This window comes from Salvelinus alpinus, chromosome 2 (genome assembly GCF_045679555.1).
Source record: "Salvelinus alpinus chromosome 2, SLU_Salpinus.1, whole genome shotgun sequence".
NCBI lineage: Eukaryota > Metazoa > Chordata > Actinopteri > Salmoniformes > Salmonidae > Salvelinus > Salvelinus alpinus.
Window position 1 is genome coordinate 4,046,804 of NC_092087.1, and position 18,880 is coordinate 4,065,683.

The window sequence follows — 18,880 nt, forward strand, 5'->3', positions numbered from 1 at the left end:
TAGCTGAGCCCTTCTGCTCTCTCTCTCTCTCTGCTCTGTAGCTGAGCCCTCTGCTCTCTCTCTCTCTCTGCTCTGTAGCTGAGCCCTTCTGCTCTCTCTCTCTCTCTGCTCTGTAGCTGAGCCATTCTGCTCTCTCTCTCTCTCTGCTCTGTAGCTGAGCCCTTCTGCTCTCTCCCTCTCTCTGCTCTATAGCTGAGCCCTTCTGCTCTCTCTCTCTCTCTGCTCTATAGCTGAGCCCTTCTGCTCTCTCTCTCTCTCTGCTCTGTAGCTGAGCCCTTCTGCTCTCTCTCTCTCTCTGCTCTATAGCTGAGCCCTTCTGCTCTCTCTCTCTCTCTGCTCTATAGCTGAGCCCTTCTGCTCTCTCTCTCTCTCTGCTCTATAGCTGAGCCCTTCTGCTCTCTCTCTCTCTCTCTACTCTGTAGCTGAGCCCTTCTGCTCTCTCTCTCTCTCTGCTCTGTAGCTGAGCCCTCTGCTCTCTCTCTCTCTCTGCTCTGTAGCTGAGCCCTCTGCTCTCTCTCTCTCTCTGCTCTGTAGCTGAGCCATTCTGCTCTCTCTCTCTCTACTCTGCTCTGTAGCTAAGCCGTTCTGCTCTCTCTCTCTCTCTACTCTGCTCTGTAGCTAAGCCGTTCTGCTCTCTCTCTCTCTCTCTACTCTGCTCTGTAGCTAAGCCGTTCTGCTCTCTCTCTCTCTCTCTCTGCTCTGTAGCTAAGCCGTTCTGCTCTCTCTCTCTCTCTGCTCTGTAGCTGAGCCCTTCTGCTCTCTCTCTCTCTCTGCTCTGTAGCTGAGCCTTTCTGCTCTCTCTCTCTCTCTGCTCTGTAGCTGAGCCCTCTGCTCTCTCTCTCTCTGCTCTGTAGCTAAGCCGTTCTACTCTCTCTCTCTCTCTGCTCTGTAGCTAAGCCGTTCTAATCTCTCTCTCTCTATCTCTCTCTGCTCTGTAGCTGAGCCCTCTGCTCTCTCTCTCTCTCTGCTCTGTAGCTGAGCCATTCTGCTCTCTCTCTCTCTACTCTGCTCTGTAGCTAAGCCGTTCTGCTCTCTCTCTCTCTCTACTCTGCTCTGTAGCTAAGCCGTTCTGCTCTCTCTCTCTCTCTCTACTCTGCTCTGTAGCTAAGCCGTTCTGCTCTCTCTCTCTCTCTCTCTGCTCTGTAGCTAAGCCGTTCTGCTCTCTCTCTCTCTCTGCTCTGTAGCTGAGCCCTTCTGCTCTCTCTCTCTCTCTGCTCTGTAGCTGAGCCTTTCTGCTCTCTCTCTCTCTCTGCTCTGTAGCTGAGCCCTCTGCTCTCTCTCTCTCTGCTCTGTAGCTAAGCCGTTCTAATCTCTCTCTCTCTATCTCTCTCTGCTCTGTAGCTGAGCCCTCTGCTCTCTCTCTCTGCTCTGTAGCTGAGCCCTTCTGCTCTCTCTCTCTCTCTCTACTCTGTAGCTGAGCCCTCTGCTCTCTCTCTCTCTCTACTCTGTAGATGAGCCCTCTGCTCTCTCTCTACTCTGCTCTGTAGCTGAGCCCTTCTGCTCTCTCTCTCTCTCTCTCTACTCTGTAGCTGAGCCATTCTGCACTCTCTCTCTCTCTCTACTCTGTAGCTGAGCCCTTCTGCTCTCTCTCTCTCTCTCTCTCTCTCTAATCTGTAGCTGAGCCATTCTGCTCTCTCTCTCTCTGCTCTGTAGCTGAGCCATTCTGCTCTCTCTCTCTCTCTGCTCTGTAGCTGAGCCCTTCTGCTCTCTCTCTCTCTCTCTACTCTGTAGCTGAGCCCTCTGCTCTCTCTCTCTCTCTACTCTGTAGCTGAGCCCTCTGCTCTCTCTCTACTCTGCTCTGTAGCTGAGCCCTTCTGCTCTCTCTCTCTCTCTCTACTCTGTAGCTGAGCCATTCTGCACTCTCTCTCTCTCTCTACTCTGTAGCTGAGCCCTTCTGCTCTCTCTCTCTCTCTCTCTCTCTACTCTGTAGCTGAGCCCTTCTGCTCTCTCTCTCTCTCTACTCTGTAGCTGAGCCATTCTGCACTCTCTCTCTTTACTCTGTAGCTGAGCCATTCTGCACTCTCTCTCTCTACTCTGTAGCTGAGCCATTCTGCTCTCTCTCTCTCTACTCTGCTCTGTAGCTAAGCCGTTCTGCTCTCTCTCTCTCTCTACTCTGCTCTGTAGCTAAGCCGTTCTGCTCTCTCTCTCTCTCTCTACTCTGCTCTGTAGCTAAGCCGTTCTGCTCTCTCTCTCTCTCTCTCTGCTCTGTAGCTAAGCCGTTCTGCTCTCTCTCTCTCTCTCTGCTCTGTAGCTGAGCCCTTCTGCTCTCTCTCTCTCTCTGCTCTGTAGCTGAGCCCTTCTGCTCTCTCTCTCTGCTCTGTAGCTGAGCCCTCTGCTCTCTCTCTCTCTGCTCTGTAGCTAAGCCGTTCTACTCTCTCTCTCTCTCTGCTCTGTAGCTAAGCCGTTCTACTCTCTCTCTCTCTATCTCTCTCTGCTCTGTAGCTGAGCCCTCTGCTCTCTCTCTCTGCTCTGTAGCTGAGCCCTTCTGCTCTCTCTCTCTCTCTCTACTCTGTAGCTGAGCCCTCTGCTCTCTCTCTCTCTCTACTCTGTAGATGAGCCCTCTGCTCTCTCTCTACTCTGCTCTGTAGCTGAGCCCTTCTGCTCTCTCTCTCTCTCTCTCTACTCTGTAGCTGAGCCATTCTGCACTCTCTCTCTCTCTCTACTCTGTAGCTGAGCCCTTCTGCTCTCTCTCTCTCTCTCTCTCTCTCTCTAATCTGTAGCTGAGCCATTCTGCTCTCTCTCTCTCTGCTCTGTAGCTGAGCCATTCTGCTCTCTCTCTCTCTCTGCTCTGTAGCTGAGCCCTTCTGCTCTCTCTCTCTCTCTCTACTCTGTAGCTGAGCCCTCTGCTCTCTCTCTCTCTCTACTCTGTAGCTGAGCCCTCTGCTCTCTCTCTACTCTGCTCTGTAGCTGAGCCCTTCTGCTCTCTCTCTCTCTCTCTACTCTGTAGCTGAGCCATTCTGCACTCTCTCTCTCTCTACTCTGTAGCTGAGCCATTCTGCACTCTCTCTCTTTACTCTGTAGCTGAGCCATTCTGCACTCTCTCTCTCTACTCTGTAGCTGAGCCATTCTGCTCTCTCTCTCTCTCCCTCTCTACTCTGTAGCTGAGCCATTCTGCACTCTCTCTCTCTACTCTGTAGCTGAGCCATTCTGCACTCTCTCTCTCTACTCTGTAGCTGAGCCATTCTGCTCTCTCTCTCTCTGCTCTGTAGCTGAGCCATTCTGCTCTCTCTCTCTCTCTCTCTCTCTCTCTCTCTCTCTCTCTCTCTCTCTCTCTCTCTCTCTCTCTCTCTCTCTCTCTCTCTCTCTCTCTCTACTCTGGAGCTGAGCCATTCTGCACTCTCTCTCTCTACTCTGTAGCTGAGCCATTCTGCACTCTCTCTCTCTACTCTGTAGCTGAGCCATTCTGCACTCTCTCTCTCTCTACTCTGTAGCTGAGCCATTCTGCTCTCTCTCTCTCTACTCTGTAGCTGAGCCATTCTGCACTCTCTCTCTCTGCTCTGTAGCTTAGCCATTCTGCTCTCTCTCTCTCTCCCTCTCTACTCTGTAGCTGAGCCATTCTGCTCTCTCTCTCTCTCTCTCTCTCTCTCTCTCTCTCTCTCTACTCTGTAGCTGAGCCATTCTGCTCTCTCTCTCTCTCTCTCTACTCTGTAGCTGAGCCATTCTGCACTCTCTCTCTCTACTCTGTAGCTGAGCCATTCTGCTCTCTCTCTACTCTGTAGCTGAGCCATTCTGCACTCTCTCTCTCTACTCTGTAGCTGAGCCATTCTGCTCTCTCTCTCTCTGCTCTGTAGCTGAGCCATTCTGCTCTCTCTCTCTCTCTCTCTCTACTCTGTAGCTGAGCCATTCTGCACTCTCTCTCTCTACTCTGTAGCTGAGCCATTCTGCTCTCTCTCTCTCTGCTCTGTAGCTGAGCCATTCTGCTCTCTCTCTCTCTCCCTCTCTACTCTGTAGCTGAGCCATTCTGCACTCTCTCTCTCTACTCTGTAGCTGAGCCATTCTGCACTCTCTCTCTACTCTGTAGCTGAGCCATTCTGCACTCTCTCTCTCTGCTCTGTAGCTGAGCCATTCTGCTCTCTCTCTCTCTCTCTCTCTCTCTCTCTCTACTCTGTAGCTGAGCCATTCTGCACTCTCTCTCTCTACTCTGTAGCTGAGCCATTCTGCTCTCTCTCTCTCTACTCTGTAGCTGAGCCATTCTGCACTCTCTCTCTCTACTCTGTAGCTGAGCCATTCTGCTCTCTCTCTCTCTACTCTGTAGCTGAGCCATTCTGCTCTCTCTCTCTCTACTCTGTAGCTGAGCCATTCTACACTCTCTCTCTCTGCTCTGTAGCTGAGCCATTCTGCACTCTCTCTCTCTCTCTACTCTGTAGCTGAGCCCTTCTGCTCTCTCTCTCTCTCTCTCTCTCTCTAATCTGTAGCTGAGCCATTCTGCTCTCTCTCTCTCTGCTCTGTAGCTGAGCCATTCTGCTCTCTCTCTCTCTCTGCTCTGTAGCTGAGCCCTTCTGCTCTCTCTCTCTCTCTCTACTCTGTAGCTGAGCCCTCTGCTCTCTCTCTCTCTCTACTCTGTAGCTGAGCCCTCTGCTCTCTCTCTACTCTGCTCTGTAGCTGAGCCCTTCTGCTCTCTCTCTCTCTCTCTACTCTGTAGCTGAGCCATTCTGCACTCTCTCTCTCTCTCTACTCTGTAGCTGAGCCCTTCTGCTCTCTCTCTCTCTCTACTCTGTAGCTGAGCCATTCTGCACTCTCTCTCTTTACTCTGTAGCTGAGCCATTCTGCACTCTCTCTCTCTACTCTGTAGCTGAGCCATTCTGCTCTCTCTCTCTCTCCCTCTCTACTCTGTAGCTGAGCCATTCTGCACTCTCTCTCTCTACTCTGTAGCTGAGCCATTCTGCACTCTCTCTCTCTACTCTGTAGCTGAGCCATTCTGCTCTCTCTCTCTCTGCTCTGTAGCTGAGCCTCTTCTGCTCTCTCTCTCTCTCTCTCTCTCTCTCTCTCTCTCTACTCTGTAGCTGAGCCATTCTGCACTCTCTCTCTCTACTCTGTAGCTGAGCCATTCTGCACTCTCTCTCTCTACTCTGTAGCTGAGCCATTCTGCACTCTCTCTCTCTCTACTCTGTAGCTGAGCCATTCTGCTCTCTCTCTCTCTACTCTGTAGCTGAGCCATTCTGCACTCTCTCTCTCTGCTCTGTAGCTTAGCCATTCTGCTCTCTCTCTCTCTCCCTCTCTACTCTGTAGCTGAGCCATTCTGCTCTCTCTCTCTCTCTCTCTCTCTCTCTCTCTCTCTCTCTCTCTCTACTCTGTAGCTGAGCCATTCTGCTCTCTCTCTCTCTCCCTCTCTACTCTGTAGCTGATCCATTCTGCTCTCTCTCTCTCTCTCTCTCTACTCTGTAGCTGAGCCATTCTGCACTCTCTCTCTCTACTCTGTAGCTGAGCCATTCTGCACTCTCTCTCTCTACTCTGTAGCTGAGCCATTCTGCTCTCTCTCTCTCTGCTCTGTAGCTGAGCCATTCTGCTCTCTCTCTCTCTCTCTCTCTACTCTGTAGCTGAGCCATTCTGCACTCTCTCTCTCTACTCTGTAGCTGAGCCATTCTGCTCTCTCTCTCTCTGCTCTGTAGCTGAGCCATTCTGCTCTCTCTCTCTCTCCCTCTCTACTCTGTAGCTGAGCCATTCTGCACTCTCTCTCTCTACTCTGTAGCTGAGCCATTCTGCACTCTCTCTCTACTCTGTAGCTGAGCCATTCTGCACTCTCTCTCTCTGCTCTGTAGCTGAGCCATTCTGCTCTCTCTCTCTCTCTCTCTCTCTCGCTACTCTGTAGCTGAGCCATTCTGCACTCTCTCTCTCTACTCTGTAGCTGAGCCATTCTGCTCTCTCTCTCTACTCTGTAGCTGAGCCATTCTGCTCTCTCTCTCTCTACTCTGTAGCTGAGCCATTCTACACTCTCTCTCTCTGCTCTGTAGCTGAGCCATTCTGCTCTCTCTCTCTCTCCCTCTCTACTCTGTAGCTGAGCCATTCTGCTCTCTCTCTCTCTCTCTCTCTCTCTCTCTCTCTCTACTCTGTAGCTGAGCCATTCTGCTCTCTCTCTCTCTCCCTCTCTACTCTGTAGCTGAGCCATTCTGCACTCTCTCTCTCTACTCTGTAGCTGAGCCATTCTGCACTCTCTCTCTCTACTCTGTAGCTGAGCCATTCTGCTCTCTCTCTCTCTACTCTGTAGCTGAGCCATTCTGCACTCTCTCTCTCTACTCTGTAGCTGAGCCATTCTGCTCTCTCTCTCTCTGCTCTGTAGCTGAGCCATTCTGCTCTCTCTCTCTCTCTCTCTCTCTCTACTCTGTAGCTGAGCCATTCTGCACTCTCTCTCTCTACTCTGTAGCTGAGCCATTCTGCTCTCTCTCTCTCTGCTCTGTAGCTGAGCCATTCTGCTCTCTCTCTCTCTCTCTGCTCTGTAGCTGAGCCATTCTGCTCTCTCTCTCTCTGCTCTGTAGCTGAGCCCTTCTGCTCTCTCTCTCGCTCTCTGCTCTGCTGTGGTGTGTGCTGGCGTCAGAGCGCGCGCTTGCTCAATCACTCACTGCTCCTACTGCAGTGGCAGCCTCCCTCCGCTCTGTCCTCCTCTCTCTCGCACACACAATGCAGCTCAGCAGCGCACACAGCCTGGGCTCTTGCTCTCCTCATTAATCACCGGTATGGTCGCTCTGTTCTGCTCTTTACCACAGTCGCTGATATAGACTCACCCGAGCTACCGCCCAGCAGCTTTCTCACCTTCTCCCCCCCCCCCCCCTCTCTCCTCTCTCTCTCTCGCTCCCTCTCTCTCCCTCCCTCTCTCTCTCTCTCTCTTACCTTCTCTCTCTTTCTCCCCCCTCTCTCTCTCTCTCCCTCCCTCTCTCTCCTCTCTCTCTCTCTCTCTTACCTTCTCTCTCTCTTTCTCCCCCCTCTCTCTCTCGCTCCCTCTCTCTCCCTCCCTCTCTCTCCTCTCTCTCTCTCTCTCTTACCTTCTCTCTCTCTTTCTCTCTCCCCCCCCCCCCTCTCTCTCTCTCTCCCTCTCTCTCAGAAGGAGTAATGGAGAGGACCACCATGTAGACAGTCTGCAGCCAGAGACAGAAGAGAGAAGCCAGAAGCTGCAGGACCATAACCTCTGGAGCGGCTCCTGATTGCTGCCATGACAAGAAGCGCACCGAGAACAGAAGGGATGTTATTATCGTGTGGACGGTACTTCGCTCCTCTCGCTGGTCTAACTTGCTTCTCTTAGTGTTCTCCTGGATGGTCATGTTTATACGGTATTTTCTCCACGTCGCTCACTTATTAAGGGAACTGTCTGTGTCTCAAACCGATGATTTAGATGTTGCTCCCTCTGTCAGTCCGCGGGTGTTGCAGCCTCCCGGCTCTTTCTCTCTCTCTCTGACCTAGAGATCTATCGTTTGGTTTCGCCGGTATCACCGGGCACATTCCAGTGTTGTTCATCCCACTCTCTCTCTCTGTCTCTCTCTCTCTCTCTCTTTCCCTTTCTTCATTTTGAGAATCTCTCTTTCTCTCAACCTACACGACTCATAGAGTTTTGTTTGTGCGTCAAGATACTGAGCAGCTAGTCAGTCACCATGGGGGACCTGACGAACAGTGGTTATTACGCTAAGAACCAAGGGAACGATGTCAGCAGTAACCATGAGGGGGGCTTTGGGGTCTCGGTCATGGAGCTACGCGACCTCATGGAGCTGAGAGGCAGCGAGGCGGTGGTTAAGATCCAGGAGGACTACGGGGACATGGACGGGCTCTGTCAACGGCTCAAAACATCACCCACAGAAGGCGAGTCACACTTCACACCCTCCTCCGGGCTCTCTCACTCTATGTGTGTGTGTGTTTTAATGGCTGTGTGAGTGTGTGTGTTTTAATGGCTGTGTGTGTGTGTGTGTGTGTGTGTGTGTGTGTGTGTCAAACCCAGCAAGTGTTAAAGAGGTGCATGTTTTGTAACACTGGAGAATATGATAATCCCATATGATGGGATTACACAATGTCAATGATTAAAACGCTATGTCTACGATTAAAACGCTATGTCTACGATTAAAACGCTATGTCTACGATTAAAACGCTATGTCAATGATTAAAACGCTATGTCTACGATTAAAACGCTATGTCAATGATTAAAACGCTATGTCTACGATTAAAACGCTATGTCAATGATTAAAACGCTATGTCTATGATTAAAACGCTATGTCAATGATTAAAACGCTATGTCTACGATTAAAACGCTATGTCTACGATTAAAACGCTATGTCTACGATTAATACGCTATGTCTACGATTAAAACGCTATGTCAATGATTAAAACGCTATGTCTACGATTAAAACGCTATGTCAACGATTAAAACGCTATGTCTACGATTAAAACGCTTTGTCTATGATTAAAACGCTATGTCTATGATTAAAACACTGTCTATGATTAAAACGCTATGTCTACGATTAAAACGCTATGTCTATGAGTACAAAGCACCTCAGCCACTAAGTCATTTCAACGAGGACTCAAACAACGGTTGTGTGCTGAAGTAGTGTAGTCTAAAAACACTGGACATCATAACCAATGTTATATCGAGTATATCATTTCTGTAACTAGAAGCACAGCTACCAGAAAAGCCTTTGAAACGCTTAAAGATACTGTTATATAAACAAGTCTTAAAGCACAGTACAGCATATCCATCCACTACCGGTATGCCCACATGATGTGTAGGACCATGAGCACTTAAAACAGACATTTGAATGACAGTTATGAAATGTCTCTGTGCTGTGGTTGACCCCTTGCCTGTTGGTCTCTGTACTGTGGTTAACCCCTTGCCTGTTGGTCGCTGTGCTGTGGTTGACCCCTTGCCTGTTGACCTCTGTGCTGTGGTTAACCCCTTGCCGGTTGGCCTCTGTACTGTGGTTGACCCCTTGCCTGTTGGTCTCTGTACTGTGGTTAACCCCTTGCCTGTTGGTCGCTGTGCTGTGGTTGACCCCTTGCCTGTTGACCTCTGTGCTGTGGTTAACCCCTTGCCGGTTGGCCTCTGTACTGTGGTTGACCCCTTGCCTGTTGACCTCTGTGCTGTGGTTAACCCCTTGCCTGTTGGCCTCTGTACTGTGGTTAACCCCTTGCCTGTTGGTCGCTGTACTGTGGTTAACCCCTTGCCTGTTGACCTCTGTGCTGTGGTTAACCCCTTGCCTGTTGGCCTCTGTGCTGTGGTTAACCCCTTGCCTGTTGGCCTCTGTACTGTGGTTAACCCCTTGCCTGTTGGCCTCTGTACTGTGGTTAACCCCTTGCCTGTTGACCTCTGTGCTGTGGTTAACCCCTTGCCTGTTGGCCTCTGTGCTGTGGTTAACCCCTTGCCTGTTGGCCTCTGTACTGTGGTTAACCCCTTGCCTGTTGGCCTCTGTACTGTGGTTGACCCCTTGCCTGTTGACCTCTGTGCTGTGGTTAACCCCTTGCCTGTTGGCCTCTGTACTGTGGTTAACCCCTTGCCTGTTGGTCGCTGTACTGTGGTTGACCCCTTGCCTGTTGACCTCTGTGCTGTGGTTAACCCCTTGCCTGTTGGCCTCTGTACTGTGGTTGACCCCTTGCCTGTTGGTCTCTGTACTGTGGTTAACCCCTTGCCTGTTGGTCGCTGTGCTGTGGTTGACCCCTTGCCTGTTGACCTCTGTGCTGTGGTTAACCCCTTGCCGGTTGGCCTCTGTACTGTGGTTGACCCCTTGCCTGTTGACCTCTGTGCTGTGGTTAACCCCTTGCCTGTTGGCCTCTGTACTGTGGTTGACCCCTTGCCTGTTGACCTCTGTGCTGTGGTTAACCCCTTGCCTGTTGGTCTCTGTACTGTGGTTAACCCCTTGTCTGTTGGTCTCTGTGCTGTGGTTAACCCCTTGCCTGTTGGTCTCTGTGCTGTGGTTAACCCCTTGCCTGTTGGTCTCTGTGCTGTGGTTAACCCCTTGCCTGATGGCCGCTGTACTGTGGTTAACCCCTTGTCTGTTGGTCTCTGTGCTGTGGTTAACCCCTTGTCTGATGGTCTCTGTGCTGTGGTTAACCCCTTGTCTGATGACCTCTGTACTGTGGTTAACCCCTTGCCTGATGGTCTCTGTACTGTGGTTAACCCCTTGCCTGTTGGTCTCTGTACTGTGGTTAACCCCTTGCCTGTTGGCCTCTGTGCTGTGGTTAACCCCTTGCCTGTTGGCCTCTGTACTGTGGTTAACCCCTTGCCTGTTGGCCTCTGTGCTGTGGTTGACCCCTTGCCTGATGACGCAAACTGAATTGTCCCTCTGCTCCATGTTCGCTACGTTCTTCAATCTGAGACTGACATCGTCAAACCCAAGTGTGTTCTTGCTCTTGGCCAAACACCACGGTTTCTGCGACCAATCAGACGGTCCAGACTCACTGCGGAGAGAAGAAACTAATGTCCGTCGGCGTAGCGTAACGTTTGGCCGGAGCAAGGAGTCTGGGTAGCCAGGCAACTTTGACCCCTGTTAGTGTGCAGTGACATTGCTTTCGTTACACATTTCCAGAGCCAGCCCCTTCCTCTCGTCCTCATCCTAGCATCTCTCTCTCTAAATTAAATTCAAAGGACTTTATTGGCATGGGAAATGTATGTTTACATTGCCAAAGCAAGTGAAATAGATAATAAACAAAAGTGAAATAAACTATCAGAAATGAACAGTAAATATTACACTCACAAAAGTCTCAAAGGAATAGAGACATTTGAAATGTCATGTTATGGCTATATACAGTGTTGTAATCATGTGGCTCAGGTGGTATAGCTTGTTGTTGGTTCGATTCCCATGGGGAAAAGTACAGAAAATGTGTCTGCACACTACTGTCAGGCACTCTGGACAAGAGCCTCCGCTAAATGACTGAGATGTAAGTACAAAAAGGATAAGAACAGAAATATTGGTTGTATTTACGTAGGCAGTAGAGGAGGGGACTAAGCACACACTCCTGAGGAGCCCCTTGTTGAGGGTCAGCTTTGTGGAGGTGTTGTTGCCTACCCTTACCACCTGGGGCCGGCCAGTCAGCAGATCCAGTTGCAGAGAGAGGTGTTTAGTCTCAGGATCCTGAACTTAGTGATGAGCTTGGAAGGGACTATGGTGTTGAACGCTGAGCTGTAGTCCATGAACAGCATTCTCACATAGTTATTTCCCCTCTTGTCCAGGTGGGAGTTTGGCTGTGAGATTGCATCATGTGTGGATCTATTGCGTTGTTTTTCAAATTGGAGTGGGTCTGGGATGATGGTGTTGATTAGTGTCATGACCAGCCTTTTAAAGCACTTTATAATGACATATTTGAGTGCTCCAGGGCGATAATAATTTAGTCAGGTTACCTTTGGACCTCTTGGGAATAGAAACAATGGGTTGAAACATGTTGGTGTGTTTGCTGGGCGGCAGCATAGACTAGTGGTTAGAGTGTTGCAATAGTAACCGAAAGGTTGCAAGTTCAAATCCCCGAGCTGCCCCTGAACAAGGCAGTTAACCCACTGTTCCTAGGCTGTCATTGAAAATAAGAATTTGTACTTAACTGACTTGCCTAGTTAAGTAAAGGTAAAATAAAAAATTAATTACAGACTGGGACAAGGACAGATTGAAAGTGTATGTGAAGACATGTGCTATCTGTTTAAATGTTTTGCTCATATCGGCCAGATCACACAGTCATCTGGAAAAACAGAGGCTTTCACGTAAGGCCCAGTGGAATATTCCTTTAAAGCGAGCAACTCGCTTTGTAATCCGTTATCGTCTGCAAGCCCTGCCACATACGACTAGTGTAGTAGCCGGTGTAACAGAATTCCACTGTCCTCCTGTATTGTCCTTTTGAAGGGTTTGATGTCTTGGGGTCGTAGTGGGATGTCTTGTACGCGTCGATGTCTGTAGACTTTAGCTCAGCACATCTGTTGCCTGTAATCCCTGGATTTTGGTTTGGATACGTTCTTATAGTCGCTGTGAGGACGATATCGTCTATGCACTTATTGACGAAGCGCGTGACGGTTGTTGGGAACAATGTTATCGGATGAATCCCGGAACATATCCCAGTCTGTACTAGCAAAACAGTCTTGTAGCCTCGAGTCTGCTTCGTCCGACCACTTCCATATTGAGTGCATCACTGGTACTTCCTGTTTGAGCTTTTGTTTGTAATTAGGAAGAAGAAGAATGTAGTCATGGTCAGATTTGCCTAAGGGAGGACGAAGCAGTGCCTTGTGGGTAGAAAAAAAAGTGGTGTAGAGTTTTAGCTGCCCCTAGTGGCTCAGCAGACAGGAAGTGAGGTAGGACGGTTTTATCTCTCACTGCGTTAAAGTCTCCGCCCACCAGAAACGCTGCCTCCGGGTGAGCGGTTTCGTGTTTGTTTATGGCTCCATACAGTTCGTTGAGAGCCAGAGTGGTGTTGGCTTGTGGGAGGAATGTAGACAACCGTGATAATTACAGATGAGAACCCTCTTGGTAGATAACAGGGTCTGCAGCTTACCATGAGGTATTCTATATATGGTGAGGAAAACCTTGAGATCTCCTTCACTAATGAAGCAGCACACCAGTTGATATTTATGAAAAAACTAACTTCTGCACCTTTCCAGTTCCCCAGAAGCTGCCCCCCCCCACCCCAGAAAAGTTATTGTAAACATAATGAAAGTCACTATATAGCAAAGTTGTGTTGGAGCTAGTAGTACTCCCCAGGATGTGTGTGTGTGCATACGTGCGCACGTGTGTAGGTGCATGTTTGTGGTTAGCGGGCCCCGTATGTGGTGGTGATGTAATGCCATTAATGTTGTGACCACAGAAATATGATCTGGGTTATTCTGCTGACATGTCAACCAATCTGTCAACATGCTAGCATGGTCTCAATTGGGTCCTGACTGCTTTTTCTAGTGCATCCCTTAGTACTGAGACCTAGTAGGTCTGCCCTCCACCCCAACCCAACCCAGCCCAGCCCAACCCAACCCAACCCAGCCCAACCCAGCCCACCCCAACCCAGCTCAGCCCAACCCAGCTCACCCCACCCCACCCCAGCCCACCCCGACCCAACCCAGCCCAGCCTAGCCCACCCCAAACCACCCCAACCCAACCCACCCCAACCCAACCCAACCCAACCCAGCCCAGCCCACCCCGACCCAACCCAACCCAGCCCAGCCTAGCCCACCCCAGCCCACCCCGACCCAACCCAGCTCACCCCAACCCAGCTCACCCCACCCCAGCCCACCCCGACCCGACCCAACCCAGCCCAGCCTACCCCAGCCCACCCCGACCCGACCCAACCCAGCCCAACCCAGCTCAGCCCAACCCAGCCCAGCCCAGCCCAACCCAACCCAACCCAACCCATCCAGCTCAGCCCAACCCAGCTTAGCCCAACCCAGCTCAGCCCAACCCAGCTCAGCCCAGCCCAACCCAACCCAACCCAACCCAACCCAACCCATCCAGCTCAGCCCAACCCAGCTTAGCCCAACCCAGCTCAGCCCAACCCAGCTCAGCCCAACCCAGCCCAGCCCAACCCAACCCAACCCAACCCATCCAGCTCAGCCCAACCCAGCTTAGCCCAACCCAGCTCAGCCCAACCCAGCTCAGCCCAACCCAGCCCAGCCCAACCCAACCCAACCCAACCCAACCCATCCAGCTCAGCCCAACCCAGCTTAGCCCAACCCAGCTCAGCCCAACCCAGCTCAGCCCAACCCAGCCCAACCCAGCCCAGCCCAACCCAGCCCAACCCAACCCAGCCCAACCCAGCTCAGCCCAACCCAGCCCAACCCAACCCAACCCAACCCAGCCCAACCCAACCCAGCTCAGCCCAACCCAGCCCAACCCAACCCAACCCAACCCAACCCATCCAGCTCAGCCCAACCCAGCTTAGCCCAACCCAGCTCAGCCCAACCCAGCTCAACCCAGCCCAGCCCAACCCAACCCAACCCAGCCCAACCCAGCCCAACCCAACCCAACCCAACCCAACCCAACCCAGCTCAGCCCAACCCAACCCAACCCAACCCAGCTCAGCCCAACCCAGCCCAACCCAACCCAGCCCAACCCAACCCAGCCCAACCCAACCCAACCCAGCCCAGCCCAACCCAACCCAACCCAGCCCAACCCAGCCCAACCCAACCCAACCCAACCCAGCCCAACCCAACCCAGCCCAACCCAGCCCAACCCAGCCCAACCCAACCCAACCCAACCCAGCCCAACCCAACCCAGCTCACCCCACCACTTAGAAAAAAGGGTTTCAAAAGTGTTCTTCGCCTGTCCCCATAGGATAACCATTTTTGGATTCAGATAGAACCCTTTTGGACCCAAAACCCAACCCAGCCCAACCCAACCCAACCCAACCCACCCCAACCCAGCCCACCCCACCCCAACCCAGCTCAGCCCAACCCAACCCAACCCAACCCAACCCAACCCATCCAGCTCAGCCCAACCCAGCTTAGCCCAACCCAGCTCAGCCCAACCCAGCTCAGCCCAACCCAACCCATCCAGCTCAGCCCAACCCAGCTTAGCCCAACCCAGCTCAGCCCAACCCAGCTCAGCCCAACCCAGCCCAACCCAACCCAACCCAACTCAACCCATCCAGCTCAGCCCAACCCAGCTTAGCCCAACCCAGCTCAGCCCAACCCAGCTCAGCCCAACCCAGCCCAACCCAGCCCAGCCCAACCCAACCCAACCCAGCCCAACCCAGCCCAGCAACCCAGCCCAACCCAACCCAACCCAGCCCAACCCAGCTCAGCCCAACCCAGCCCAACCCAACCCAACCCAACCCAGCCCAACCCAGCTCAGCCCAACCCAGCCCAACCCAACCCAACCCAACCCAACCCAACCCATCCAGCTCAGCCCAACCCAGCTTAGCCCAACCCAGCTCAGCCCAACCCAGCCCAGCCCAGCCCAACCCAACCCAACCCAACCCAGCCCAGCCCAGCCCAACCCAACCCAACCCAACCCAACCCAGCCCAACCCAGCTCAGCCCAACCCAGCCCAACCGAACCCAACCCAACCCAGCTCAGCCCAACCTAGCCCAACCCAGCCCAACCCAACCCAGCCCAACCCAACCCAGCCCAACCCAACCCAACCCAGCCCAGCCCAACCCAACCCAACCCAACCCATCCAGCTCAGCCCAACCCAGCTTAGCCCAACCCAGCCCAGCCCAACCCAGCCCAACCCAACCCAACCCAACCCAACCCAACCCAACCCATCCAGCTCAGCCCAACCCAGCTTAGCCCAACCCAGCTCAGCCCAACCCAGCTCAGCCCAACCCAACCCAACCCAACCCAACCCAACCCAGCCCAGCCCAGCCCAACCCAGCCCAACCCAACCCAACCCAGCCCAACCCAGCTCAGCCCAACCCAGCCCAACCCAACCCAACCCAACCCAGCCCAACCCAGCTCAGCCCAACCCAGCCCAACCCAACCCAACCCTACCCAACCCAACCCAACCCAACCCATCCAGCTCAGCCCAACCCAGCTTAGCCCAACCCAGCTCAGCCCAACCCAGCTCAACCCAGCCCAGCCCAGCCCAACCCAACCCAACCCAACCCAGCCCAACCCAGCCCAGCCCAACCCAGCCCAACCCAACCCAACCCAACCCAGCCCAACCCAGCTCAGCCCAACCCAGCCCAACCCAACCCAACCCAACCCAGCCCAACCCAGCTCAGCCCAACCCAGCCCAACCCAGCCCAGCCCAACCCAGCCCAACCCAACCCAACCCAACCCAGCCCAACCCAACCCAACCCAACCCAGCCCAACCCAACCCAGCCCAACCCAACCCAACCCAACCCAGCCCAACCCAACCCAACCCAACCCAGCCCAACCCAACCCAGCCCAGCCCAACCCAGCTCACCCCACCACTTAGAAAAAATGGTTTCAAAAGTGTTCTTCGCGTGTCCCCATAGGATAACCATTTTTGGATTCAGATAGAACCCTTTTGGACCCAAAACCCAACCCACCCCAACCCAGCCCAGCCCAGCCCAACCCAGCCCAACCCAACCCAACCCAGCCCAACCCAGCTCAGCCCAACCCAGCCCAACCCAACCCAACCCAACCCAGCCCAACCCAGCTCAGCCCAACCCAGCCCAACCCAACCCAACCCTACCCAACCCAACCCAACCCAACCCATCCAGCTCAGCCCAACCCAGCTTAGCCCAACCCAGCTCAGCCCAACCCAGCTCAACCCAGCCCAGCCCAGCCCAACCCAACCCAACCCAACCCAGCCCAACCCAGCCCAGCCCAACCCAGCCCAACCCAACCCAACCCAACCCAGCCCAACCCAGCTCAGCCCAACCCAGCCCAACCCAACCCAACCCAACCCAGCCCAACCCAGCTCAGCCAACCCAACCCAACCCAGCCCAGCCCAACCCAGCCCAACCCAACCCAACCCAACCCAGCCCAACCCAACCCAACCCAACCCAACCCAGCCCAACCCAACCCAGCCCAACCCAACCCAACCCAACCCAGCCCAACCCAACCCAGCCCAACCCAACCCAGCCCAGCCCAACCCAGCTCACCCCACCACTTAGAAAAAATGGTTTCAAAAGTGTTCTTCGCTTGTCCCCATAGGATAACCATTTTTGGATTCAGATAGAACCCTTTTGGACCCAAAACCCAACCCACCCCAACCCAGCTCAGCCCAACCCAACCCAACCCAACCCAACCCATCCAGCTCAGCCCAACCCAGCTTAGCCCAACCCAGCTCAGCCCAACCCAGCTCAGCCCAACCCAGCCCAACCCAGCCCAGCCCAGCCCAACCCAACCCAACCCAACCCATCCAGCTCAGCCCAACCCAGCTTAGCCCAACCCAGCTCAGCCCAACCCAGCTCAGCCCAACCCAGCCCAATCCAACCCAACCCAACCCAACCCAACCCATCCAGCTCAGCCCAACCCAGCCCAACCCAACCCAACCCAACCCAACCCAGCCCAGCCCAACCCAGCCCAACCCAACCCAACCCAGCCCAACCCAGCTCAGCTCAGCCCAACCCAGCCCAACCCAACCCAGCTCAGCCCAACCCAGCCCAACCCAACCCAACCCAACCCAACCCAACCCAACCCAACCCAACCCATCCAGCTCAGCCCAACCCAACCCAGCTTAGCCCAACCCAGCTCAGCCCAACCCAGCTCAACCCAGCCCAGCCCAACCCAACCCAACCCAACCCAGCCCAACCCAGCCCAGCCCAACCCAACCCAGCTCAGCCCAACCCAGCCCAACCGAACCCAACCCAACCCAGCCCAACCCAGCTCAGCCCAACCCAGCCCAACCCAGCCCAACCCAACCCAGCCCAACCCAGCCCAACCCAACCCAGCCCAGCCCAACCCAGCCCAACCCAACCCAACCCAACCCAACCCAGCCCAACCCAACCCAACCCAACCCAACCCAGCCCAACCCAACCCAGCCCAACCCAGCTCAGCCCAACCCAACCCAACCCAACCCAACCCAACCCAACCCAGCCCAACCCAACCCAACCCAACCCAGCCCAACCCAACCCAGCTCACCCCACCACTTAGAAAAAAGGGTTTCAAAAGTGTTCTTCGCCTGTCCCCATAGGATAACCATTTTTGGATTCAGATAGAACCCTTTTGGATTCAGATAGAACCCTTTTGGTTCCAGGTAGAATCCTTTTGGGTACCATCTTGAACTCTCTTTGGAAATGTATCTGGATGGAACCCAAAAAGGCTTTTACCTGGAGCAAAAAAATGGGTTCTTTAAAGGCTTTTCCTATAAGGACAGCCGAAGAACCCTTGTAGGTTCTAGATTACACCTTTTTATCTAAGAGTGTAGCACCACACCTGTCCCACTTAACATACTGCTTCAGACTGGTCTCATAGACTCCACGTAACATAGTAATCGAAAATCCAGGACTTATTTTTCAGTCTCACTACTGAAATCTATTTCCCTTGCCCAAAAATGCATATCTTTAAGCCTTTGTCTGGGGGAAAATGTATCCATAACTGTTATAGGGGTCTACTGTCCTCCCTAGTTAACTAGTATGTTGTCTTGTTATATTAAATCAGAAGTTATTATCCTGGGTGACTTAAATTACGATTGTGAAATGCAGGCTTCAGACAATCTAAAAGACATGTGTAATGATCTGAACCTAACCCAGCTGGTGACAAGTAGTAGCTAGTTAGTAATAGGAGTCACTATAGGTAGTTAGTAGTCACTAGAGGTAGTTAGTAGTAGGAGTCACTAGAGGTAGTTAGTAGTAGGAGTCACTAGAGGTAGTTAGTAGTAGGAGTCACTAGAGGTAGTTAGTAGTAGGAGTCACTAGAGGTAGTTAGTAGTAGGAGTCACTAGAGGTAGTTAGTAGTAGGAGTCACTAGAGGTAGTTAGTAGTAGGGGTCACTAGAGGTAGTTAGTAGTAGGAGTCACTAGAGGTAGTTAGTAGTAGGAGTCACTAGAGGTAGTTAGTAGTAGGGGTCACTAGAGGTAGTTAGTAGTAGGAGTCACTAGAGGTAGTTAGTAGTAGGAGTCACTAGAGGTAGTTAGTAGTAGGAGTCACTAGAGGTAGTTAGTAGTAGGAGTCACTAGAGGTAGTTAGTAGTAGGAGTCACTAGAGGTAGTTAGTAGTAGGGGGCACTAGAGGTAGTTAGTAGTAGGGGTCACTAGAGGTAGTTAGTAGTAGGAGTCACTAGAGGTAGTTAGTAGTAGGAGTCACTAGAGGTAGTTAGTAGTAGGAGTCACTAGAGGTAGTTAGTAGTAGGGGTCACTAGAGGTAGTTAGTAGGAGTCACTAGAGGTAGTTAGTAGTAGGAGTCACTAGAGGTAGTTAGTAGTAGGAGTCACTAGAGGTAGTTAGTAGTAGGGGTCACTAGAGGTAGTTAGTAGTAGGAGTCACTAGAGGTAGTTACCCAACCCAACCCAACCCAGCCCAACCCAACCCAACCCAACCCAACCCAGCCCAACCCAACCCAGCCCAACCCAACCCAACCCAACCCAGCCCAACCC

General features: G+C 52.9%; 1 protein-coding gene across 17 annotated transcripts in view; it reads left to right on the top strand.

The window, feature by feature from the left end:
• Window positions 1-18,880, top strand: part of LOC139553097 (plasma membrane calcium-transporting ATPase 2-like) — a 256,276-nt gene that overhangs the window by 33,198 nt on the left and 204,198 nt on the right. For 10 of the 17 annotated variants that reach the window (XM_071365092.1, XM_071365073.1, XM_071365100.1 and 7 more), the window contains exons 1-2: window positions 6,541-6,669; window positions 7,037-7,785. In XM_071365092.1, the coding sequence (XP_071221193.1) occupies window positions 7,581-7,785 (205 nt within the window). In that variant the 5' untranslated portion in view covers window positions 6,541-6,669; window positions 7,037-7,580. Of the gene's footprint in view, window positions 1-6,539; window positions 6,670-7,036; window positions 7,786-18,880 lie in introns of those variants that run through there. The other 7 variants (XM_071365054.1, XM_071365079.1, XM_071365154.1 and 4 more) reach the window with 3 other exon arrangements.